Source organism: Puntigrus tetrazona, chromosome 2 (genome assembly GCF_018831695.1).
Source record: "Puntigrus tetrazona isolate hp1 chromosome 2, ASM1883169v1, whole genome shotgun sequence".
Taxonomy (NCBI): domain Eukaryota; kingdom Metazoa; phylum Chordata; class Actinopteri; order Cypriniformes; family Cyprinidae; genus Puntigrus; species Puntigrus tetrazona.
In genome coordinates, this window is record NC_056700.1 from 7429159 (window position 1) to 7456331 (window position 27173).

At 37.1% G+C, this 27173-nt stretch overlaps 1 protein-coding gene across 7 annotated transcripts in view; it reads right to left on the reverse strand.

Annotated features, from left to right (window-relative positions):
• The window catches only part of st3gal3b (ST3 beta-galactoside alpha-2,3-sialyltransferase 3b), a 44151-nt gene that overhangs the window by 13717 nt on the left and 3261 nt on the right, over nt 1–27173 (reverse strand). For 2 of the 7 annotated variants that reach the window (XM_043255673.1, XM_043255666.1), the window contains exons 2-10: nt 24615–24763; nt 20114–20179; nt 19624–19728; nt 15894–15936; nt 13206–13298; nt 9463–9557; nt 6453–6516; nt 5802–5897; nt 5501–5687 (exon numbers count right to left, since the gene is read on the reverse strand). In XM_043255673.1, the coding sequence (XP_043111608.1) occupies nt 5501–5687; nt 5802–5897; nt 6453–6516; nt 9463–9557; nt 13206–13298; nt 15894–15936; nt 19624–19728; nt 20114–20179; nt 24615–24732 (867 nt within the window). In that variant the 5' untranslated portion in view covers nt 24733–24763. The remainder of the gene's footprint in view (nt 1–5500; nt 5688–5801; nt 5898–6452; nt 6517–9462; nt 9558–13205; nt 13299–15893; nt 15937–19623; nt 19729–20113; nt 20180–24614; nt 24764–27173) is intronic. The other 5 variants (XM_043255683.1, XM_043255692.1, XM_043255708.1 and 2 more) reach the window with 5 other exon arrangements.

Here is a 27173-nt window from a genome sequence, read left to right on the forward strand (position 1 = left end):
AAAAGAAACACAACACACATAAATCCATTGCGTTTGGAGGCATCTATTTATTTATAAGGCATTTTTGATGATAACCTGGCAGTTTGGCTCATTCAGTATTTTTTCCGCCTTAAATTGGTTTGTTGTAAACCATCTATGGACTGGTTAAAGGATTGACCTATAATTTTTAGTTTTAGCTTATACCTCATATGTTTAACAGAAGTGACTGTTAAGCAGATTTGGAGGATGAAAGTCTGACTGTTGGCATGTTCAGAGGCAAACATCCACATGTCCCCTTGTCAGCCTCTGGCTTGCTGCCCCACTGGGTCAAAGGGAGAGAAGACACCTGCATCAAACTCTAAAAACAGACAGGTTTCTACAGAAACACCACTACAAAGGGCTTGAAAATGCCGACTCTCAATCAAACCACAAAGAGATCTAAAGTGCTGCCTCTCAATAATCAAACGTCAAAAAAGAAAACTGACAAATAATGAAACCTGTCACAAAACCTGTTTAAGGCTTCAAAAAGGTATTATTATTTCCCTGATTATTATTCATTATGCATTATTATTCCTTTCATAATCTTCCCCTCTAGTGGGCTGTGAATGAATCATTAGATCAGTTTTGTAAACTAGAATGACTGATTCATTGCAAAGAATGACTCCTTGATGAATCAGTCACTGCTATTTTTTCAAGAATTCCAGGTAGGGCAAATAAAAAAAAACATCTGTTTCTTAAACAAAGCTATCATATGGCTTCAGAAGAGTTGGAATATAGCAGACAAATACTACTATTATACTCCTAGTTGCTTTTTGATGGCCATCTTTCATTTCATTATATTCATCAGCTCAACTGTTTTTGAATTCCCCAGGATGAGTAAATGACAAACGAACACTTCAGGGGAAACTATACCTTTAAGGTTCCGCAAATGTACCATGAGTCACCTTTCCTGAAGTCATCTTGAGTAAACAAAGGCACGCTCTCCACAGGCACCCACAGAGATAAAGTCATGCAGGAGTTGCATTTTAGCATACAAATAAACCTACTACAGACTAAACCACAAAATATAACAGGCAACTGTTATACAACAGGCAATGCTGTGCAACACGCTAACACGTGGAAAGTACCTTCAATAAAACACCAACAGCAGGAGCCTGAAGGAGCGTCTGATAAGTGACACACTCTTGCCTCACTCTTACCATGTAAGGCTGAAATAATAAGGGATTAAGACATATGGGAGAAGGAAGTGATGGGTAAATACATTCAGACAGAAGCCAGCGGATTACCTAGTCAATGGTATTCTGAATGAAAATAATTATCGTGGGAGCCACATGCTCTTCAGCGACCTCCAGGACTCGTTAATTAAGTGCGTTCTTATCGCACATGACGGCTGGCCCACTGCCTATTTTCAAATAAGGCTCCGGCATATGTTTTTACATGAGTGACCTCTGAGGCATTAATCCACTTTGAATGACTAAAATAGGTGAAACCAAGAGAAACGTGTGACATGTTTCTGAAGAAACCTGAGGTTTTTACAAAAGAGTTGAGTTGAGCATTTCATGTAAAAGGAATGTTCCAGATTAAAAAAAAAGCTCAACTCAATAACCACACAAAATGTCAACTTGTTGTAAAAATCAAGATATTTGTGCATATTTTTGTAGGCCAACCTGGAAGGTAACAACAACTTATTTTCTCCAACAAAAACCCCAATAGGATTTTTACCATGGCTTCTGGATTATTTGCAAAGAAAAAAAAAAGCTTTGACCAACAAAAATGTATTTATCTTGATAAGCTGCACAAATTAACACAATTTATGAATTTTCAAGTCAAACCCCAAATGGCAGAAGTGTCCCGTTCAATGTCCCGTTAAAAGATTACTCCACCCCAAAATGAACATTTTATCATTAATCATTCATCCCAATGTTGTTCCGAACCCATAAAAGCTTAATTTGTCTTCAGCCCACAATTTGAGATATTTTGGATGAAAATCGGGAGGTTTGTGACTATCCCTTTAACTGCCAAGTAAATAACAAGAAAAAAAAACAACAACTTAGCACTGTAGGGTTATTTTGGAGAGTAGCGGCTGGAAGCAAACTGCGTACATGGTTATGTATCAGCTGCGCCACATGTATACATCTTCTACATTTATATTTTTACATTTATGCATTGATTCAAACTAAAACAGCACATCTGGTGTTGAGGCTGACACAGAACAACGTACACAGTTTGAGTTGAGACGATATTCTCTAGAATGGTGCTACGGTGATGCTACGATGCTAAATTGTTTTTTGTTTTCTTTGCATACAAAAAGTAGCGTCATAACCTTACAGTTAAAACACTGATGGCTGATACACTATTCTGATGATGTCTTTCATACTTTTCTAGGCCGTGACAGTGTTATTTACTTGGCAGTATTTGGGACAGTCACAACCCTCCTCTTTTTTCTCCAAAATATCTGAAATTGTAAGACCTCTGTACCTCTGTAAGACCATTAGGAAAATAAATGGTGCCAATTTTGATGTCAACTTTAATGAACTCTCGATTTACTGTGAAAGAGCCGTCACATGCAAGTTATTTAGTCTTTTATAAAATTTAATTAATTGTACTAATTTGACTGATATTTGGCTGCTTTCCCATGCATATCTGTAAAGAGCGCTCAAGCCTCATAGCTGGATATTCAGGTGGACTTTGCAAAGGTTCTTCAACGCTGGGAACGCATCCGTTTACTGTTCTGTCAATACAAACTGAAAAGGCTGGCATTCCTTCCACCCATGAGCGTTCACAGCATACAAAAGAGAAGCGGCGAGAAAAATACTTCAAAGCGGCAAACGGCCCCTGTTCAAAGTTACATCAGTGTGACTGTTTGAGATGAAGAGAGTGAGGAGTCATTGCTAGTTGAGGATTACACTGAAGTCTAAAGCTACGTGCCTTTCTAACTGTCCACACAGTCGAACATGCTTTCATGCGTTCATCTCCAAATGAAAGACGTCACCACACAATGGATCTCAATCGCTGTCACCGCTTGCAGAAACAAAGTGTTTTCCATTTCGCCACCAGGTTTTTGCCATTAAAGGGAAGCATTTATATTTTGGCAAAGCGGCAGCGACTCCACCACAAGTCACTCAACAGAATTTTCATTGCATCAATGATATTTTCAAAGATATGTCGCAAGATCTAAATAAGTCTTGGAAGCGAACCGCCGGGAATGTATTTGTTTTCAAACATGAGATGAACTGTATACTGTTGTTAGGGACACGGTGTTTGATAAGATTATGTGTGATTAAGCATGGCGATGAATGCCTGTTATTGTTTAGAGATTACTCAAAGAAACATCTGTGGTACGTATAGAGCACGCTGACTAGATAAACGCTTAGTCAGATTTTCATCGGGCCCTAAAATACCATCCCTTTGACTTGCCAGTTAAAAATAAACAAAGCCAAAGTTAAACTGTTTGAGAAGGGAGCGAGGGGCTCTCGGTGCCTGACGTTGATCAAGAGAGAAGAATAGAAGTCAGTCGTTTTTCATCCGTAAGAATTCACAATAGTGATAGGCTTCATTTGTCAAGTGACAATCGGTTAAAAGCCACTTTAAACATGATACTCTTACAACTTAATACATACACGGGAGGTCACGTAGACTAGCTAGATATAAACATCTTTTACAGCTGTGGCTGTCTGCTGGAGGAACAAAAACAATCAGGAACTGCATTTTTACATTTTCTTGTCTGAACAAAAATCGCTGCCAGGGGTTTTTACGCGGTTGCTAAGGTGTTCTTAGTGGTTTATATGAATTGCTATGTAGTCGCTAAGGTATTCTGGGTGGTCTCTGTGATATTCAGTTTCTAGATATGGCTCGAGTCCCTTTTCATTGTAAAACTAAGAGGCTTTTTTTTGGTTTTGCCTCTTTTGTAGTCCATCAAGAAAAAATATAGTGTGATCGCTCTTTCTACCAAAAAGCCACGCGGTTTTGGGAGGTATAATATGCCACATACAGAGATTACAGAAATCTGGACTAATTCTGAAAATTCTACGATTAATCACTACTATGTCCTGATAAGAGGATCAAACCTTCCAGTATTCCAGCTTGGATTCACACAAAAGGCTCTCCAGCAATTGCACTTCTATTTTCCAGAAACACAAAGCACAGTGTGAATGTAGTTTTTCAACTGTGTATCGAACAGGGACTTCGAATGTTTCGACACTTAAAAAAATGCAGAAAAGCAGTGATGTATACGTGCAATTAACATCTCTGGTGTGAATGTAAATGTAAACAGTGTTGTGTACCAAAAATGTCTTCGACCAATAGAATAGCTATCTTTTTATATTAGTATTTACCTATGTCAGGTATCTGGAATATTCCTGCATTAACTTTGCTGTCTAAACATTGCTCATTTACAAACAAGAACCTACCTATTAGAATCCAGTATAGCATGAACGTCCAGTTTCCCTAATTTTTAATTAAAAAAAGCTATTTTTTTACCTAATACAGCGGTTTTCATCAGTCATCATCCTCTGGTGGTTTCGAACATTATGGCAGGCACATTGGAGCTTTCTTGACCCCTCATTTGGTGAAGGAAATTTTTCCTTCCATGAGATCAAAGCCAATGTATCAGAAGCCAGAGGGCAGATCAATTATCTGAGCACTTTCCACTGTCCAGCTTGTTATGATCAGATGTTCAGACAAAACTGGCTCTTTTCGGGGGCCAGAGGGGAGGGGAGCAATCAAATAGCTCTCTATTTTTCTTCCTCTGCCGAGTCCCTTGCACATTGACAAATGTCACCCTGTAAAAAAAAAAAAAAAAAAAAAAATCCAGCACTGGTCCCCTGAAAGCCCAGCAGCTGTGCTGGACGGGAACTCCTAAGCAATGCTGCCACCCGATTCCCACTTAACAACTAGGGAGAACGAGCAGGTGTGCAGCTGAGGAAGACAAGTATATTGGAACAAGGGAGATTATGAGAGAAACCCCACAAGCCGACCAAATGCCTTGACCATGATTACATGACAGACGACTAGAAAAAACTAAACACGTCCTTGAGTAGACGAGTCAACCGACTTCTGAGGAGAACAGAGTGCTTATGCTTGCTCTTTTTGTGATAAGAAATGGGATGGAGGCAGAGTCATTAAAACTGTGTGAGATAAGAGGAAGCTCATTCAGACGGGCTGACCCTTCTGATTAAGAGGCTAATTCACAAGATGTCAGTCAAACCTGTTTTACCACTCGCTAAAAACGAGACAAAGTCCTTGAACAATAAAAGCCTTTTCTTCAGTTACAATTCTTAATCAAAATCCTTTAACCACAGAAATACCAATACAATGCATTTTGTTGGAGGGCAATATTAACATTACTCTGAATTCAAGTTTAAGTTCTAAAAACTCAGCACAGGAGCAGGCTGAAATAGAAATGGGCCTATGAAAACAACTGCCGTCATTCTGCTTCAAAACTAGAGTAAACTACCATAAAAAAAGAACAGATGACAAGAAACAAGACAGTATAGTCACATATTGTTGCATTTGGTCTTACCAGTTTCTCTTTGAAGACCATCTGCCTCAACCATTTAAAGTCAAGAGGTTTGAAAGCAGAGAAGACAAAGAGGGAATCTTCCTCATAGCGCTCAGGCTTCTGGATAGCCCCTTCAGGATAGGTTATCCTCAGGGTGGTCTTAGTACCTACATCCCTGGTGTAACCACTCACTGGGGCCTCGTTGAGTCTAAAGAATAAATATACTGAGAATCAGTGCAAATCAGCAGCATTTGTCTCTAAAGCCATTCCGTTTACTCAGTTCATTGATTTGGCAGAACAAGGTGACTTTGAGGACACTCACCTTATAACAACATCATGTTCATCAATGCGGGATCCTAAAGACTTGTTGCTAAGGATACCGCCATTACCTACTACTATACATCTTTTACAACCCAAACTGCAAGGAGAACATAAGCAAACAGCATTAATTCAAAATTTCATACATCTTTACAACCATATTTAGAATGAAAAAAGACAATCTTAAGATGATATAGTCTACATTGCATAGTTAGGTCTATTAAAAATTTAAAAACAAAACAAAACAAAAACAAACAAACCCTATATACATGCATTATGCAAACAATGACAATCACATTAAATTATACACTGCTTCTCAAAAGTTTGGGGTCAGTTTTTTAAGCAAAAATGCATTAAATTGATCAAAGGGGGCAGTTATATTGCTATTTGACATCAGTTTCCACAAAAATATGAAACAACAAAACTTCTAATTTAAAAGAAGAAATTCTTAAGAATAGTTGTAAAAGTGGTAATACACATTGTAATAGTATTACTGTTGTTACTGTATTTCTGATCAAATACATTTAGCCTTAATGAGCATAAGATACTTTACAAAAAAAAAAAAAAAAATTTGGGTATATAAAAATCAGCAGAACTCTTGGACAAAGACCTTTTCGGCAAAAGGATTGAAAGTGATACATTTCAAAAGTCTTACCTATCTATATCTGGACCCAGTCCATAATTCTTTGTGGCAGTTAATATAAGATCTATGATTCTTTCTGTAGAGAGAGAGAGATAACAAGAAAGAACAAAGAAATGAAACAAAAACACCTCTAGATGGTTATAGCTCTGATCTGATTCGAATGATTGTCTTCATCAATCATGCACACTCCTGGTGGTCTGATGGAGGAGCACGATTGTGTTATTCACTTCTGGAAGTTGTATTAGCAACTGAAAATAGGTTACTGACACTTTGAAAAAAACAGTCTGTTGAAGTGGAATGTCATTTGCAAACAAATAAAATTCCTGTGCCAAAGACTTCAATTAATGCTGTCCAACGCTTTCAGAAAATTCACAGAGCTGTTTGGTCATAGCGATCATTCCTCCGATATCCTCGCAGGCATTCATGGCTGCCACACATTATGTCACATGATTTCAGTGAAGACACCGGATTTCCTAGTAAGGGTGCATTAGCGTTACCCATCGAGTTGCCTAAAAGCATCAGTATGCATACGATTCAATTCCAAAGACAGGAAAAGGAGCTAATTCAATGAGGAGAAATGTGCATAGCCTTGCCCATTTTCCCATCATGCCTTTTTGACCCCAACTATAATCCAATGAACAAAAGTCAAGGAGGCATAACACGGAGGGAAACACATTGGGAGGTCTGCTAGGCACTTCGCAATACGTGTAAGGCGCCAAATCTACATCTGTACATAATTCTTTCTTTTTTTGCTTCGTCCGGTGGTTTAAAAGCATCTACCCTAATGACTGCCATTACTGTTTCTGACAACAAAGAGCTCACATGTGAGATTATCTTTTTTATTGGCATAGACGCTATGTTATTGGGAGGCAAACATAATAGGATGTACCGATGGTTTGAAGCGAATGGTTGTGATTTCAACAGTACCGCATGTGAGAACCTTCTGTAAATTGATTTGCCCTCTGTAAACACAACAGTCGGTGTAGTGCAAAAGATAACGTAAGAGCTTAAAATTTGTATTGACCCTAAACCGTAACCTTAATGATTAAAAAGCATCAGGGAGTAGCCGTCATTGTTTGGACAAAGCGCTGACGGCTCACATCAAGCATCACCACGGATTGCATAAACAGTGGCGGGACCACACTGGAATAAGAAATGAAAAAAAATATATATCCCTGTTTCGCAAAGAAATAGGAAGAGCAATAGGTTCGAATTATTTTAAGATAAACGGCATAAACATTTCAGCCAAGTATCACTCTTGGCAGTTTAAACAAACAAGCCCCTCATCTTTAACATGCACTGTTTTGGCAAGGGAAAAAAAAAACATGCTCTGAAATAAAGTAGAAACGGTTGGGATGATGCAAATATTTTTAGGAGCTATATCGCAAAACCATCTGGAGCGTGACTTCTGAGAGCTTGAGTCACATCATGACACATTCCTTTCATGCAATGTTTGTCAAAAAGATTTTTTTTTGTTTAAAAACTGATCAAACACGCTCGTAAACTAAACTATTTCAGTATAATTCATTGCGAGTATTAGAGGAATTTCACTAAAGTAGCCGAGAGTGACACTTCATCTTGAGTCACTGGAGACATTTAAGAGGCTACTTAATACTGTAAGGCACTTAAAAGGCCAAACTTACAGTCAAAACAGCCCTAATGGTTTATTCTCCTTTGAGGTATTTGGTTCTCCCGTCTGTGAAGGATGTTGGGATTACCCTACAGACCATCTGCAACGCTTTGACTGGATGTTTTCCACTGAGGGCGACGTAATCAAGAGCAGAAATCACAAAGTCGTAGGTGGCCACGGGGATCGCTTATATTGGAATTGGTAGTGTAGAAATAAGGCATCTATTTTTATGCCTTTCTGGGTCCACAACTTGAGAACCTTTGTCAAGCTCTATTCAAGAACCACACGTATCAACCTTTCCAAATGAATAAAGTTGAAAGTGAAGTCACGCTAGGCTCACGATCCATGCAGCAAACAAAAACCAGGTGTAATGTAAACATGGGACCTGCTCTTTTGAAAGTCTTCATGTGTGTGGACACGGCAGGCCTTAACTCAACACAAAGGTTACATTCAAGGTACCCTTATGTGCCCGCTGCCCTCAAGTGCTGGAACATTTGACAATGTGCTGAAATCTTAAGATGTAATCATCTTTTCAGATGGAGGGAAAAAAAATGCTTCAAGCAGACAACGGTGGATTACATTAACAACCAATTGGTTTCAAGAAACCGTTGCCTTATCTACAGGTCTTTTCCAAAGGTCTCATTCTCTTTGATTCACAAAGCTCAGTAGAATGAAGTTCTTGTTCTCCGTTGAATGGAATAAACCCCCACATTACTGAAGTACATAAATGTCTGCGATACTCTGCAATGCATCTGGCCACGTACACACTACGGAGGTTTGCCCCTACACTACTGCAAAATCAGCGTCACTTCTGAACCTGTGGTGCAATGCTTAAAGATAACGAGAGTTTGGCATCCTAAAGCTACAAAGAAACATGCATGCCAGCAGATTAAATCATTTGGAATTTATCATAAGAATGTTTTTTTTTGGATCAGTGCATTATTGTCTATCAAACCAGGGCTCTGAAATGGTTCAAGGAAACACATTTAAAAAAAGAAATCTAATTTAATTAGTACAGTCTATGCCAATGTGACGCATCTAGCCTGCCTAAATTGTCCACCCTTTAAAAAAAAAAAAAAAAAAAAAAAAAAATTCCCACTGCAGGTGGAAATAACCTGAGACACTGAAGCAAGACTAAATTTTAGATTTAAAAAAAAAACAAACAAAAAAAAAGCACAAAAAAAATTTATTCCTGCCTCGTCTACAAGACTGATTCATTTGATTCATTAAAGGAACAGTATAATTTGTTTCTGGAAACAAGAAAGCTTTTGAACAACATTTTGCAGAAGGCCATATTTAATAACAGCTGTGTTTTTATGTATTGCTAATTCACCCCGTTCAGTAAACCTGGAACAAAGCTTGTGATAAATTAATTTTATAATGGATACATACCTTGTGTTTTGAATCCAAATGGAGGTAAATAGTTTGTAACTTTTGCAAGTCGCTTGAAGTTTCGATCCAGAAACATGGAAGCTGGCTTACTAAACCTGCAGAGGCATAACAAACATAACATAATGAATACTACCAAGGACAAGTGACATTCAGATTAATGATTATAATTTTCACCAAAAGTTTATGTTAAATTATATTATTCAATTAGCACATTTTGCACAGTACCAAAAATGTCTCCATAGCAACATGTCAATTCCATATCAAAAGGGCTAATAACGTAAAGCCAAACAACACATTCACTTCCCGGACATCAGTAGGTGAGGAGTCAAAAGGGGCTTTTGTCTGTGAGAGGTCTCACTTCGTCTCACTTTGACCTGTGGTTAAAGTTTAAAACAGTGTGGCTGAACCAGAACCAATCAATCACAAACCCAGGCTTCTCAAGAGGAGTCAGGGGATACCCTACCCGGAGGCCATTTCCCAGCTCACTCCTTTCTTAAGGCTAGATGTGCAAAGGCAACGATGAATGCCTGCGCCTCTGACCCGCAGATCCTCACTGTCATTTCTTATCTACACCGCCTGCTACCAAAGGGCATTTTTACACCATTTAAAGCAATCCAAATGAGAAATCTCGAGGAAGTGGAACACTGAGCCGCATGAAGGTGCCGGTAGGCAGCGTGAACTTCCAGAAACCATCAAGCAACAGCAATTTTTTTCACAAACTAGATCCAAGATTTAATTTAATAAGAACTGAGTAAGCCTCAGACAAGCAGATGCATTTTCCACAAACATTCCTCTTTCCTGCTTCCGTAAGCGTGGCCACACGATGGATGCCTGTTTTTATGACCCTCCCCACCGAGTAGGCTCATTATTCATTTACAAACATGAGGATATTGGATCATTTTTCAGTTTTTTTTTCCTTCTTTCTCAAGTTTTTAGTGATTAAGCTAGAAAATTGCAGTAGATTGGTCTGGAGTGTGTGTGTGTGTGTGTGTGAGTGTTTGGGGTCGAGGGTCTAACAAGGAGAGCTTGTCGAGAGGTACAGAAGGTTTGAAAAAAAATTAGACCCCCTTAAGAAAACTCAAAAGACTAATCATGGGTCAGTAAACAGAACACACGGGTCATTTAAGATACAGGTCCTGCTTTTTTGGGAAAAAACAAAAGCAGCAGAACCGCTTTTCCAACAATTCTTTCCAGTGTAGAGTGCCACAGCCTTTTTAAACCACCATGCCCGATATGTGGAGATAATGATGACAAAGAAGATGTCAATTGAAGAAAATGTCAAAGAGCATCGACAGGAAATAAGTTTAGAAAATGAATGGGATTATAATTGGCAACTGCTTAACAGACTGTGATAAAAGTGTGTCTATTTAATGTGCTAATTGCTTAAGGCCAGAGGATGTCCGACAGTGTCGAGAAGAAAGGGAAAAAAGCATTGCATCTGATCCTCTCTGATATCACCTGATAAAGGCAGACGAAGCAAGACCTTGCCAAAACAAACTGTAATTAATTAACTTGTGGCTTGTGGGGTGCGGCCTAACTCGCATTATTAATAACTGGGTGAGAGCTTCAGGCCTAAAGACAGACAGGCGTCTGCTTGTCATAAAGGGTCCCGAACAGGAGGTCTGTGCACATTGTGCTCATTTCCTCATGGCTATCTCTCACTGGGGGCTGTATTTTCATAACCGCCCTCTCAAGTTCAACCAAGACATTTGATTTAAGAGTCCAATACAAACAATTTTGGGAAAGGAGTGGAGGTGTTGAAAATAAAGTGGATTCCAGGGGTGAACTAAAAGAGGGTGGGATCACATGGCTTCAGGTGGTTTCCTACTCACGCAGGGATCCCTAATAAAACGATTGCCCCAATGACTATGTCAAGTGGGTATTAACTAAAAGGATCATGTCTACTTTATCTAACATACCAATTTTGAGGTTGAGAAGATGGTTCAAATCTATATTTGTATATTCAATGAAATTATTTGCTTTGAAAATGCATCTTCATACAAAAAAAATTAGTTAATGCATTAAGAATCATGCGCTAACATCTTTTTTTCAGCATTTATTAATCTCATGTTAATTCCTACATATACTTTCATAGCATTACTGCATTATCAATTAAAATGCATAATTACGTTATAATGAATAATTAAATGCTGTACATTGAACCTAATGTAAGCAAACAAACTTATTGCAAAAAGTTTCTGACCACAATTTTCAATTTCCTACCATACTTGGAATACCTACCTGTTTTATGCATTCCAAAAATTACATGAAACATTTCAACTGCTATTTAGTTCAGGATTCTGGAAATATCTAAACTGAATCAATGTATCCTAAACATCATTATAAATAATTTATCACACAATAAAAACGCTCAAATATTTGTGTTGTAATGATGTGGCAGAAGTGCCTTTTGACCCCGAAAGATAAACAAAGACCCTGAGAAGCTTGATCCATCACACGTGTTAATTAAAGGCACATTGTAGACACTGTTAACACATATGCCGTTAATTGGAGGCTTGTTAAAAAGTTTCAGGCACCATTTCAGTCACTGCTCTGTTTTATGGGTTTTTCGATGCTCGCGCTGACTCTAGAGACATAAGGACACACCAAAGCTACATCTTCTGCAAAATTCTCTTTTCTTTAAAAAGCTGGTTCACGATATTAATATTTTTGTTTAGTCAGTTCTTGTTTAAACCGATCCGGCGCAACCATCTGACTCGGACTAAATATTGCTGTTGCTATTGTGTGATAGTTGCCGTTTTGTGATAGCTGCTCAAATCCTTTCCAAAATAATCTTGCTTGATTGGTGGAAAAGCTATTTCCAAACAATCGTATAGCGATGAAAGAAATATCCATGAACAAACCAAACCGTGATGCTTAATGTTTATCATCGCTGGGCATGCTGTAGTGGAAAAATTACTTATGCTAACAATAGCCAGCCTAAAGACGGGGGAACAATGGATTACGGATGCCAGCAAAGATGGAAAGTTCCTTCAAAAGGCCTGTGACGTCACCGAGGGTCGCTGAGTGCCGCGTGACATCATTGAGGGTCGCGGAGCGCTCTGAGGATTTAGTCAAACTGAAGAAGTTGACTCATTCGGCCCTCCACAGTGGCCGCTTGACAGGGCTTTCTCCTCTCAGCCCGCAAAGACAGAATCACTGTCCACATCCAAACGGAGTTACAACAGGCTCTTTGTGGAGCCGGAGAGCACGCGGAAGTGGTTGTTTGTTGTGGTAGGTCACAAATTAACAAGGACTTAAAGGATCAGAGGAGCAGCTTTCTGTTCAGTCATAGATATTATGAGACTGGCCTCGGGGGCTTCGTAGCTGAGAAGTGACATAGTGTCTCTTGAATGGTGACCAGGGAGAGTTGAACACACGGGGAAGTTGGTAAATCGGAGCTAAAGCAGTAAATCTTTAACAAAGCGGTCGTCAATTGACAGATTTGTACTTCATTCTGTAGGCTCAATATCGCAAAGCCTTGCAGAACAAAAGCAGGTTTAAAAAAAGCTGAACGCATCATACGAGATTCCGCCAAAGCCTCCCTTCCTTTGAAATATGAAATACCTTTTCTCAAAATACAACCAAATCTAGCGGCGAACCAATTTATGCTATGCAGAAGCAACAGACCTTAATGCAAGACAACCATCATCAAGTTCATTTTAATAATTTAGTAAAATAACTTAGTAAAACCAAAATGTTCCATGTTAGTGTATTATGTTAATAAAGAATTCTGTTCATACTTTGGATAGATAGCACTCATTTTGGCAGCTGCATAGCCGGGTTTGCAGGCTCCTTCGCTGAGGTTTCCGTACTTGTACACCAACTCCAGAGGCCTGTAGACATTTAGAGAGGAGAAGAAAGAGAAGGCATTTGTTTTAATTAGACAGGTTTGTTAATGTTAAACCTGACAGGAATACCACGCAGCATAAGTACACTAAAAGGTAATGCTGAATCTGAGGTATATTGTTTTTATCTAGCCTGGCACATGATGGATGACAGCTAGAGCAGGATGTGATGGATTACTTTTGAGAAACTCAGTTTATGGCTGATGTGTTAAATAAATGAAACAGTCAAACAATAGGAATGCAACACATTTTGCCGGCTGCACAAACAGTGAGTGTGTTTATTTCATACTTTTGTTCTGAAAGAATGCTGCAAGCTCAAAAAGCACTTTAAAGGACAGCATTTTTGACATGATGTTAACAGCACAGAAAACAATTTTCACTTGCCATTCTTTTTTTTTTTTTTTAAGGGAAAAGAGCAAAAACTGGTTACACACTCACAATGGAACTAAACAGGGCCAGTGTTCTGGGTTGCTATAAGCAGAAATGTGAAGTACTTAGACGAATTATTCCATAAAAACTGTTTATTTTTCTATGAAGCTATGAAATTGCCTACTTTTCTAGATGAATAAACATCTGGTTATGCGTGACAGAAGTCTGCTCCATGCAAACAATGCTTAGAAAGAGTTATGCCGTATAAATAGAGTAATGTTTAGAAAACTGTATTTTAATGTTTCCATTGTAGGTAGTAATTTTGTACATTGTACTGTAATAATTTATTTGGTCCCACTTTATATTAGGTGGTCTTATACTATGTAAATTAATAATTTGATACAATGCACTTATTGTGCACATACATGTTTTTACATTGTACTTATATTTTTAAAAAATAGGTTAACACTTTATTTTACGGTTACACCTATTAGTTGCTTACTTGCATGCATATTACTAGAATATTAGCCATTTATTAGTGCTATAATTAAGCTCATAATAATGCCTTATTCTACATTCCTAATCCTACCCAAAACTAATTATTAATTTAGGAATTTATTGAGTGAAAAATTGCTGTTAATAATTAACAAGTGTTACCAATTCTAAAGTGTGACCAAAATACCTACATGTAATTAAATCTGTAATTAATTTCTGTAATTACATTTATAGTTACCCTGTTGATCAATCCCTTAAAACCCATCCATACCACCAAACCTGTCCCTAACCTATCAATATATATTAATCTACCTCAATATCAGTAAAAGTGTTTTGCAAAACTTGAACACAATAAGTACTTTGTACTCCAAAGCTACACCAAAACATTAAGAAATGCTTTTAACACCAAATCAGACTGCCTTTTCAACGGTTAAAATAAAAGCCACAAGACACTTATTTGCAGAAGCCTTCATTTTGATGAAGTGGTTGGCCCAATGGGACAGTGTTGTATTTTGTTGTCGTGACAGCTCTGAGTCTTTAAGCAGCAGAGAGGATGGTGGATTGAGGCCAGCTGAATGATGAAGTGCACCACACAGACAGTTTTTGCTCACAGCGTCAATAAAATCTAAACCTGTCGAAGGCTTTGCTTATTGTATGTGTGCGTGGTGTGGACAGACATGTCTTCTCTGATACTTAACACTGAGAAATTAGGGCGAGGTGAGAGTCTGAGAGTTTGGCTGCTTCAAAGATGAAATGTAAACATATACCTACCACACACAGACCTATAATACATCACACCTTAACACCTCGCACGAGGTCAATGGAATAGATTGCACAAAGACACTGATGGTACTGAATGAAAAGCCTTTATTGCCTTTAAGACTTTTTAAGGCCACTCAGTATCCTAGATTTTCTTTTTATTTATATTTCATTATTGTTACAATCACTTGATGTGTGTCACGCTAAGAACTTCCTTTAAGAAATGTATTTTTTCATTAAGTCAATGTAAATGTAAACAAAAAAAGTGACAGTAAACATATTTATACCATTACAAATGTTTTTAACGTAACAAAAATGATATTCTTTGGATATGTCTTTTCATCAAAGAATCCTGAAGAAAAAAAAAAAAAAAGAACAAAGTGTCCACCAAAGTAAAGTAGCATTAGTGTTTTTATCACTGATGAAAAAATATTTTTCTTAAGCACAAAATCGGCATATCTGAAGGATCGTGTGACACTGAAGCCTGGAGTAATTGTTACAAAAAAAGAAAAAAATAAAATAAAAATCTAAAATTTAAACAGTAGCGCATGTAACATTTGCATAAAGGCAATTTACTCTGGAACAGCAATAATAACTGTATCTTTACAAACAACTAAACTAGAGCATAAATAACATGGTGAAAAAGAAATCATTAAACCATTAAATTATGATTATACGTATATACATACATGTACACACACACACACACATATATATACATACATATATATATATATATATATATATATATATACACACACACACATTATGTATATATATATATATATATATATATATATATATATATATATATATATATATATAATCAATTTATCATAATAATAATAATAATAATAATAATAATAATAATAATTTAAAAAAATGAAATGGCACTATAAGTAAATTTGATATATACTGTGAAATGTAAAAGCAAAAAATTGTATAATACGGAATACTTACAGCTTTGTCTCCAGATTCAGCAAGAACCCTTGCTTATCAAACACTGCAAAAAAAATATGACAATTAGCAAAAAACTCATAACATTATTCAAAAAAACTTAAAATAAAAAAAGTAAATCCTCTCTTGTTATGCCTTCTTCCTGTCAAAATGCATGTCTATTGCATTTTGAAACAACTAAAAGATGTTAATCTGTTAACACTTATACAGATAGTTACGTCAGCAATCTAACGGATTTTAGTGTATGTAGAAGCTGCGGTGATATTAGATCAAAGCAGCCAAAACATTCCAGAGGTCAGCTGGGAAGATGTGTTAAAAAGCAGCTATCCACCTATGCAGGCTTCATTAGACCATAGGTGTCTATGAGGTGTCAATGAAGCTAAGAGAAAAAAAAATAAAGTGTGAGTGGGGGGGAAAAAAGCTTTGAAAACCAAAACAGACTGCTATGCATACTTAAGTATGCCTACTTCATTTCTTCAACAGGTTTGCTTTTTAGCATGCTTACAGTGATAGCCAGAGCAGTGCAGCTAAAAACAAACAGACGTTTAACAGAAGACCAACGATTTACCAAGCAGACTGAAACAATGGGCTCAGTAAAAAGACAGATGAACAGGTAAATGTAGATCAAAACATGACATTAATTCAGCTGCTACATTCTCATTAGCATCAGCGTTTGCTTATCATATGGCACTAAGGCATGGAAAGGGAGAGTTTGAGAGCTCCATTGATGCTCAAGTCTCCAATCAGATGCTGCAGGATGGAGAGGAGGAACTGGTTAGAAAGTGACCACTGCTGAAACCAAAAGGAACGTTTAGCAGATGCTATTCTTCACAGCAACTTGCAGTTGGCCGTTCGCTGTATGACAGACCCTCCGAGTGTGTCTTAACTGTCTTGCCGATGGGCACTGTAGCGGTAGAGAAGTAAAATCTCAATAACCCAGGACCAGCAAAAAAAACAAAAAAACCTAGATACCCGCTGAGGTCAGACCTAAACCCTTTATAAGATGGTGGCCCAAGTCTTTGTTGTGTGTAAAGTGGGATTTTGCAGGGGGGGGACTCACAAAGGGCCTCATTCATTAAACATGAGCAGAACTTTTTAGATTCATGGAAGTTTTAGCTGTCACTTTTTCACACCAAAAAGTACACTTTCTCCCAACCACATGTAAAGCTATTTGTTTTGTTTTTATAGGCAAACTGATGACAATGGATTTCGATAACACTATTAACACTACATGCATTAAGATTTCACAAATTTGCCATATAGTTAATCTTTTAAGATGTTAAGATTAAAATATGGTATACTGGGGTTAAACTTAAATTTGGCCTGCTATCTGCAGATAACCCCCCACGGTCTGCTAGTGCATGGGAAATAATTATGAATATACTTAAATTATGCTGGTAGAGTTCAAACTGTTGATGAGCCAGGTGAAAAGCATGATGTCACGCATTCCAAAACAGTAAAATTAATTAGTTATATGCAAAAAATAATTAAATAAATAATAATAGAAAATAATAAAGCAGCACAGTATGCTTTTTATTTCATTTAATGAATGAATGCATCAGTAGTATCCACGTTTAACTAATCTGAGATGAAGATGAAGATGTCTATGAATATGGACGAGTTTCATTTAAAGTTTCATGAATGAGGCCCAATGTCTCTGTGAGGTCTGGTAGGTCTAATACGGTTATGACACTGACAGCCTGCAAATCACTGTGATTTATATGTTGTACAAATCTTTGTAAAACCAAAGATGAAAACTCATTACACATTTACAAGTAACACATTATGCCTTAGGCATAAAGACATTCATTCTGAGTTCTGAAGGCTAAGATGGGGTTACTGGTACCATATGTGTCTCCATGACTGTATATACTTACCAAGTTAAAATATTAATTTTTTCATAGGAATATGGAGGGAATTCATCCCTACTGATCCCTATTAATCATGGTTAGATTTTAATGGATTTACTTAAAATAAAATGAATTCTGCAGTATTTTAAAGTTATTTTGCCATCTGTTTTACTTTGCATTCAGTTTTGTCTTTAAATTACCATGTTTTAAATAAGTTTCTCATGGAGATTTTATCAGCATTATATCGTTTATGCTTCATCTCAGTTATGGGTGGGAAAAAATTATGTTGGTAAAAATCACATGAATATTGATGGTAAATGGTTGATTATGTCCCTGATGCTTTGGGCCTGCAAATGTAATTTATTGAAAGGTCAGTTGTAACCTTTTCAAATAAGATGAGGAAAAACAAATTACGCATGTGCAGTATCTTTAAACCTTTTCACACCAAGTGTGACATACAAAATTTTGAACAGAAACAACTGAATCCATGAGATTATACAGAACGTATGCTCTTGTAAGTGTGTTGAAGATGTTTTGTTCCACCTAGTGATGAAAGCACATTAGACACGTGCTCGCTAGGCTAATGCGATGTATCGTGATCATGAATACGCGTGCTATTGTTATCGTGGGCACTACAAAATATAGAAAATAATTATTTATTAAAATTATTCTGAATTTTGAATGTATTTTAACAACACGTTTCCCATTAACTGGTTAAATGCACAACACTGCTGTAAGCTACGTCGAAAACACGTGTTCAGTCTGATGTAGACGAGCGCGGCTGAGAAGAACATGGCGCCGAATGAAAGCGCGCACTAATCCCTCTCTGACAGCAGAGGGCGCTGAACAGCCGAAACGCAGCCGTTACCCCGGAAACGCTGTAAACAACGCAGCCGCGCTACCTTCTAACTGAAACTATTCAACAATCCATTTAGATTTTTTGCATTTGCAGCCATAGACATATATCTCTGTTTGCAGTAATAATTTCATATTTAGTCCCAATAGGCTATTTATTCTAAAATTCTTTATTATTCGCTCACACTTTACATTAAGGCTTCGTCATTTAACATTAGTTCATTAATTAGTTAAGCTCCCAATTAAAAATTCTCCTAAACATTCAGTAATAAAAAGTTAAAATCAAAGTGATCGTAAACTTTGCGTTATAAACCTGCTTTATTATTAAACTCGAGGTAACGTAAACTAAGAGTTGCATTATTTTTAACAAAAATGCATAACTTCCGTAGCAAATGTAGCTTGTTCATTAATAAGGTTAATGCATTAACTTATGTTAATGATGCTTATTTCTTACCTATTTTAATCTGTGTAAAATATGTTGTGCATTGCTTCATTTTATTTAAATGTTCATATATTTTTGTTACACGAAAAAAGCTATTAAACCTGCTATACTGCATTGTGACAACTTTGTTTGCAACAATTGACATTTTTTAATATCAATGTCAAAAATGGCGATAATACCACACACCTTGATAGTAACTAATGGCAACATGAAAATTTTATACTGGCATATGCAGAAAGCACACTGTAGTGTAAGTAATATCGACTGAGTTAGCGCTACCATTTAAAAGTTTGTGGTTTTTTAAAGAAATGTATGCTTGTGTGTGTGGAAAACAAACAAAAGCAAAAACTGCAGTTATTGTGCTTAGAAACAATAACTAGAAAGCTGTCAGGCATACCATCCTGGACAGTGTGAGCTTTGCTGTCATTCAGCTCCACCTGTCGTTCTGGCACTATCTGCTTTATTCTCCTGACACTGTCGGTGTAAAAAGACTTCACTGGCTTGTTTTTTGTTCATTTTGGTGTTGCATTTGGTGTGAAAGGGTCTTTGGTGTGTAATGTATTAAAGGACATTATCTCAGGACTACCAGGCCTGCTGGGGTTCTCATGTTGACCAGAGTGCACTCTTTGCAGTGAGGCTGTACCTGAGCCTACTATTCGTCCCACGGAGACAGGGCCCTCCACCACCGGCTCTGAAACACAAGACCATCAGTTAGGCCCGGTGGTTCTGTGCTTGACAATTTTTTTTTGTTTTTGGAAACTTCGAGGTCAAACTCAATGACCCTCAGGCCAAACCCTCAAAGCCCAACCTATTCAAACAGTGCGAACTAGAAAGCTGCATTAGTTCCAGGAATTACATGAAGAAGTATTAGGACGCCCATCACCGTAATTTCCAGCTGATACCACAGGCTGCCTGCGCAGTAAAAATGTGATTATCCCAAAAAAAAAATAAATTCATTAACAAGAAGCCCAGATGGATTGAGCGTTAAAGATGTTAGTGCCCTCCGGCGAGCCCATTGATTATTTCACCAGTCCCCAATAATTGCCACAAAAGAAGGAGCGATGGAGAGTTTCTACCTTTGGTCACAGTGGATGTGACAGAAACACTAGTGACTTTACTAACTGTGGGCTCCACATCTTTATCTGTGAAACAAAAGAGTTATAAATTAGCAGGCCTGCTAAAATACTGTATATGGAAGTCAAACAGCATGTTAATGAGTGTGCAGAAACATGTAGAAACACACATCAGCATATAATCCTTTCAGAACGTTTTCAGTTTTCATGCCGCTTTCAAAATGAACAAAAACAGATTCCAGACACGTTGTTTGCCATTTGTGAGACGAACTTTAAAAGGGTCTTCAACATTTACATCTCCGTTGCTCCAAAGCAGCGTGTAATCTCACGATATTCATTAACATCTGCTTAATTAAACTTTTTTAGCGGCCTGGATTCATTTCTAATAGCAATTTTACACATTTTTTGTATTGCTATAACTTACAGCTCGAAGCAAAGATTGAGCAAGCTTTCACGTAATGGTTTGTAGCGAAATCTTTAATATAGCATTTGTTTAAATAAAAATTACTTTAACTTTCTGAATACATTAACTGAAGTCAAGTCAGACCCTCCGGCACGCACCTTTCTAAAAGCCTAATACCAATAGTGAAGCTTTATACACGGTGTCGTGGCGCCTTATTTTTAATACAGTTTCTAAATTTACAAACGTTATCATACTGCTATGCGTGGCAGTTATGTGTTTAGGCGACTCTACAGCAATCAAACCAACAGAGCGCTGGGTTCTGGCCCACTCTTTGCCATTTATCATCAAAATAGGGTTGCGTTTCCTTCCCTCATACCCTTTTCAGAGCCATTTATTGTGATCTGTCTTTACAATGTGTCCTAAAGTGCCTTTCATAACAGGGGCTAGGTTCAAAGAAACCCATCCCAGGTTCACAAAAATTTTTCCAAAATAAACTGGGCGCAGCTGTCGAAATGTGCCGTTTATAATTAATCTAACTTTTTCCACAGAGGTTCAAGATACCGAAGTCAGCGAATGCAAACATGAATTGAACAGGCCGAGAATAACTCGCCTGGTGAACACTGAATAATCTCAGAGAACGTACACGGGGAGGGGAATAAAATGAAGAAACCTGCCAAATCCGTTTCCTCAGCTGCGTTTTTTGAGGGCCAATAAGAAATCATTAATCAATAAAACTTCAAAATAATTGCAGCGACCAAACAGTTACTCGTTTCATCATTGGTCGGACTCTTTTCCACAAGGAACGAAAACGTGTTCTTATGTTTTATCAAGCAGAACATCAATCATATTTCCACTATTTACACATTTCTTTGCGTATCAGGAACTTAGGGACCGACTGACTTTTTCTCCGTTTTCCAACAGCACGCTGAAGTACTTGTACGCCCCCTAGTGGCGGTGTCGTGAAACTTTCAAATTGGTAATGAAGCAGCTCTCCGGCAAAATAAACAATAAACACGAATAGTAATGAAGAATAACTTTTTTTCGTGGAAAAAAATGGCCATCTCACTTCTTCACTAATTTTATGACTACTTCAAACTACTTAAATATTACTATGCATAATATGAAACATTATAGATAGGTAGTGTTGTCATCAATTTCATAGTTGGTTGGTTTGATTCATGGCTTATAACTCTCCAAAAAGACATTTTTGGTTTTAAATCTTTACTGGAAAATACTTTTATGCTGTTTAGGACTGAAAAAAAAGAGGGTTTTGCTTCCTTTTCGAGTGAGGCATGCCACATTGTGAATCTGGCCCTGTCCTCTGGTGCTCTCCCTCCCTCTGGTGGCTAAAAAAAAAAGGTTGTAGTAAAGTTAACACAAATAGTATCTTAGAGTAGGAGTATTTTGTTTTGGGATCCACCTAATTCATTAGTCGAATACAAAGTCCCACAGTATATAAGGTAAATAGGTAAACAAAAATGTGAAACAAAACAAAAAATAAAATATGCCCACGAGTAGTAGAAATGTTAAGATATATTGGGGATTAAAATGTAAATCTTCAAAGCAATAACACAACAAGCAGTACGCACTTTATCACATTTTATTACTTTTTCAGACACAGTAACATGTCCTCCTCCTCGGCTTATCTGATAAGACGAAACAATTATTTGGCACAATCAAGGATTTTCTAGATAACCGAATTGGATTTACTCCTGAACCTCATTTCATAAGGCATACTTGTCTTATGTAAAGCTTTGTCTGGTCCACAGGGGCCGGTTGCATAAACATAGACGTGATTGTCGAGCCACGGTGTCTTAAGAACTAGTTTGACCGACCATTTAGTCAAGAGGTTTTCTGATTAAAATTGGGTCAGTCTACAACATATTCGTAACTAGAATGTAAATAGAATCTAATCAGATTTTTTTAACTAGTCTATGCAAGTGGAACCAGAGGTGGCAAACATTCAACCCTGATAAATCCTCACCTGCCTACAGCATTTTAGTAACCCTTTAGGCCTTGATTAGCTTGTTCGGATTGATTAGGTTTGGAGCGAAACCCTCACCCCGAACTATCTATGTCCATCTATATGGTCACATGGTCCAGTCTTTAGATTTAAAAGTTTTTGCCGACATTAAAGATCTAATAAAAACAACACCCTACTAAAAGTTTACACTCCAAAATTGGATTTGATTCAGCAAGTAGCCACAAAGTTCAGTTCAAAATATCCCACAGAGCATTTATTATACCATCTGAAAAATGATATACATCAAGGGTCCTACCACATTCAAAGCACAAAAAGGTACCAAGACCATCAATAAAATACTCCGTGTGAAATCAGTGGTTCAACTTGTAATATTAAGAAGCTAAAAAAATACTTCTTGTGCTAAAAAAGCCCTAAAATTCAACTCTTTGCTTTCATTATGGCAAGCACCACGATGCATGTGCGGGCCTTTTCTTCTGAATGGCAACGTTGTATGCGGTACTTTCCATACCGGCACTAGGGTGGCACAGAGAAATGTTTTTTTCTTTTTCTTTTTGCACACTAAAAGTATTCTTACAGCTTCGGAAAATTACAGTTGAACCACTGATGTCACTAGCCTATTTTGTCAATGTTTTTTCTACCTTCCTAGACCTTGAACATGGTGGGACCCTTGCTGTCTATGAAGAGTTAGAAATCTCTTGGATTTTATCCTAAATATCGTCATTTGTGTTCCAAAGAAGAACAAAGGTCATTCATGACAGAATTTTCATTTTTGGGTGAACTATCCCTTTCTGTCTAAAATTTAAACAGTTGTTTTTTAAAATGGTCCCTTGGTACAACACCTACAACATTACAATTATTTATTTTTATTGTATTTTACCAGACCGAGCATTAGTTTAAAACATGCTAAACAAAAAAAAACTAATAAAAAGGAAAGAAAATAATAATATAAATACTTTAAAAGTGCATTTGCTCTACGTCATTTATTAGTGTACGCGCACCACATGCAATACACCACAAAAACACTATTATGAGGTTAAAACCAAAACAAAAAAGTTGCTGAAAAGTACTTCTGACATCAGAGTTCAAAGGCTTTTAGTGTTTTGATTTACCCAGTTATTAACTTACTTTTAAATGTACTTTTCTCATAACTAATTCGCAGCAATTACACTGTTTAATGATGGTGCGAAAGAGTTTTATCTTTAAAAAAAAAAAAAAATCATGGTTTGTTTTCATATATAAAAATTCTTGATTTGATATTAAATAACACAATATGGCAGAAAATTGCGTTTATTCAGTGTTTAATATCTGAGTGAGTCTGAGACCACTGGCTGTGAATCTTTTTGACCGACTGCTACACAAGAACAGCTTTTCCTGCTGTGTTAGTTTTTTTTTTACCTAACCTACTTATCTTTGTCCTGTCAGTTACCCATATACTGCTTACACGTAAGGCTGGTGATATCGGTGCAGCATTCTCAATGACCGTGTCTGCAGCCATTCCCGAACAATGGAAATGTGTTTGGTGAAGGAGTGAGGAATAAAGTCACCCAAGGACACTCTAAAACGACATGCAAATGCAGATGCACGCATCTGTTCTCCTGCCAATAAGTCAACCATTACAGCATCTCCCACCTAAACCATCTCGAAGAGAAGCCGGAATTTCAGAACTTCAATCAATCACCAGTCAATAAAACGTGTGTGGTTCCAGAAGTCCACAAACACTTAAACAACAAATATTTATCCCCACAAATCTCCACCGTGCCTCCAAACCATCTACACGGGGAGGATATTTGAAAAATCGTGCCAATAGCGGTTTTCCGAGTTCTTGTTCAACAGCAGAATAAAAGCTGAATTACCGGCTTATCCGTTACGACAAAATGTGAACTCTTTGAAAACTGTAATGCAAAACTTGTGATCCGGCGCGAGACCGATCTGTCCTAAACAACCTGTTGTAGGAAAAGCATGCGATCGGACTGTTAAGATTAATAATTTAACTGAAAGGGTCTAACAAACAAACTGTGGGAAACATACATATTGACAGAGCAAAAGGCACCCACGTACGGAGAGGTCACAACCTGACGCACATTAACAGACAGATGGCAGAAGCGGACGATACTCACGTGGCTTCTGGCCCCATACGTGCAAATGGAGCTTCCCAGAAGAGTAATAGATGAACCCCAAGACCAGCATGGGACACAGGACGAACAGTAGTTTGTGTGCGGGCTTCATGTTCCTCATCCATTCACATGGTACCGTGTTTTTAGATCACCTAAAAACGAGACAGAAAAACCCATGGAAGCTGAATAACACTTTCACAGCATGCAAATAAGCAGACAGACTCTCAATAACGTTGCTGTTTGAGAACGAGAAGCATCTGTTGCAGTTACAAAGTACAATCCAAAGGCTGAAGAGTGATGAGCTTCCCGTTGCTCAAAGATGTGCGTCACTTCTTCTGTCGATTCGTACTAATCTATTTTTGGTTTTTGATATAGAGCGAATACAGACGGTAATGTGTCTGAAACGTAATATTAACTTCTTGTTTCTAAACTGTACAAAATAAATGTAACACCTGCAATCTGATATTTGGGAAAACAGCTCTCCTCTTTCTCTGATATTACTTAACTGAATGTAAAACACAAGGAATACAATGGCAGCGTGTGATTAAATCGATGTCGAGTGAGTGTGAGGATAGTCTGGTTCTCGATGCTGGCAGCTCAGGGCGGTCCAAGCGTGCGTTTTTGCAAGTTCATGCGGTGTTGTGCTGTATCACATTTTCTTTAGGGTGAGCAGGCGTGCTTTAACAAGGGTTTGGAAAATAATAGGATCTGGAGTGGTTAAGAACTGTGCTACGATAACACTGTTTTGGATGGGTGTTTTTTAATGATCAAAATGTGTTCATTTACTATAGGTTAGGGGTGGATCACTTTTTTATGCAATGGTACTGGTTACTGTAATAGTTTTCATTGGTAAGCCTTGCTATACGATTTTTGTTTAGTCCTATTATGAATATGTTAGCACAACTTTTTAAAAGGTTAACTACTAGTGGATGAACAGATCTGTGTACTAGTGTTATTATGTTTCTGTTTTTATAGTGTCATTCCATTTCATACAGATAAAATGATGATGGTTATGTTCTATTTTTAAATAAACTGAGTTTTGATTCAGCAAAAATGCATTAGGCCTGTATTATTTAAAAAGATTATTTAAAAATAATAATATTGTGAAATATTATTAAAGAATATATAATATATATATAAGAATATATTTAATTTTTTTATAACATTACAGTTAGTTATTTTTAACTTTAATAATATTTCACAATATTATTCTTTTATTGTGCTTCCTAACAAATAAATGCGGCCTTACTGATCATACAGGACTTCTTTCAAAGTCAAAAATTAACCGACTTTTGATCAAGTAATAATATCAGAATGCATCTGAAAACAGTTGTGGTAAGTTTCTTGTAGTTAGTGCTTGTAACTATGTAACAAGAAAACTAAATACATAAATAGGTAACACTTTATTTTAGAATAATTTCCTACTTGGTAGCCATTGTACTTACATTTACATTTACATTTAGTCATTTTGCAGACGCTTTTATCCAAAGCGACTTACAATTGAGAGTACAACAGCGATTCATTTTTTTGAGAGACAAACAGACAGAGTAAGTGCTTATAACACCCAGTCACAGGCAGTGTTCAAATTAGTACATGCCAGAAGGGAAGGAATAAACAAGGGGGAGGAGAAGTGAGACAGAGACAGTGAGAGTATATATATATATATATATATATATATATATATATATATATATATATATATATATATATATATATATATATATATATATATATATTTTTTTTTTTTTTTTATGATGAGGTCAGGTATTGCTGAAAGATGTGAGTTTTCAGCAGTTTCTTAAAGATTGACAGAGATCCAGCATTCGGATATGTACGGGAAGATCGTTCTACCAGCCAGGAACAGAGAACGAGAAAGTTCTGGAGAGTGATTTCGAGCCTCTTTGAGATGGTACCACGAGGCATCGCTCGCTAGCAGATCTCAGACTTCTAGAGGGCGTGTAGATTTGTAATAGTGAGTGGAAGTAGACCGGTGCCGAGTCTGTGGTTGTTCTATATGCAAGCATCAGTGCCTTGAACTTGATGCGAGCTGCAATCGGTAGCCAATGTAAGGAGATAAAGAGAGGTGTAACATGGGTTCTCTTGGCACTTACATAAAACAAAATGTACTTGCCATGTAACTAAGCTATGGAACAATTTGTACTTACAGTTTGTAATTATGTAGCTGTAATAGTCTGCTTCTGTTACATTAGAATTACAGAATATTACACAGACATAGGCTACTTAAAATTGTACAAAGACTGTACTTGTATTTTTTTCACATACTGGACACCTCATCTACCGGCACCTTAGTTAGATTTATCTAATTAGTACACAGTTTGAATACATGTAATGCCATTCTAATTACATTAAAATTACAGAATATTACGCAGACATAAGCTACTTAAAATAAATAATGAAATAATAATTATTATTACTACAAACACTCCAGGAAACCATCAACACCATAAGTGAACATCTCCAAAGGGAACAACCTTCCTTTGGGGAAATTAACTGATGTTTGAATGTATGAAGACAGTTCCTTTAGAGTTCACACAGGTGTCT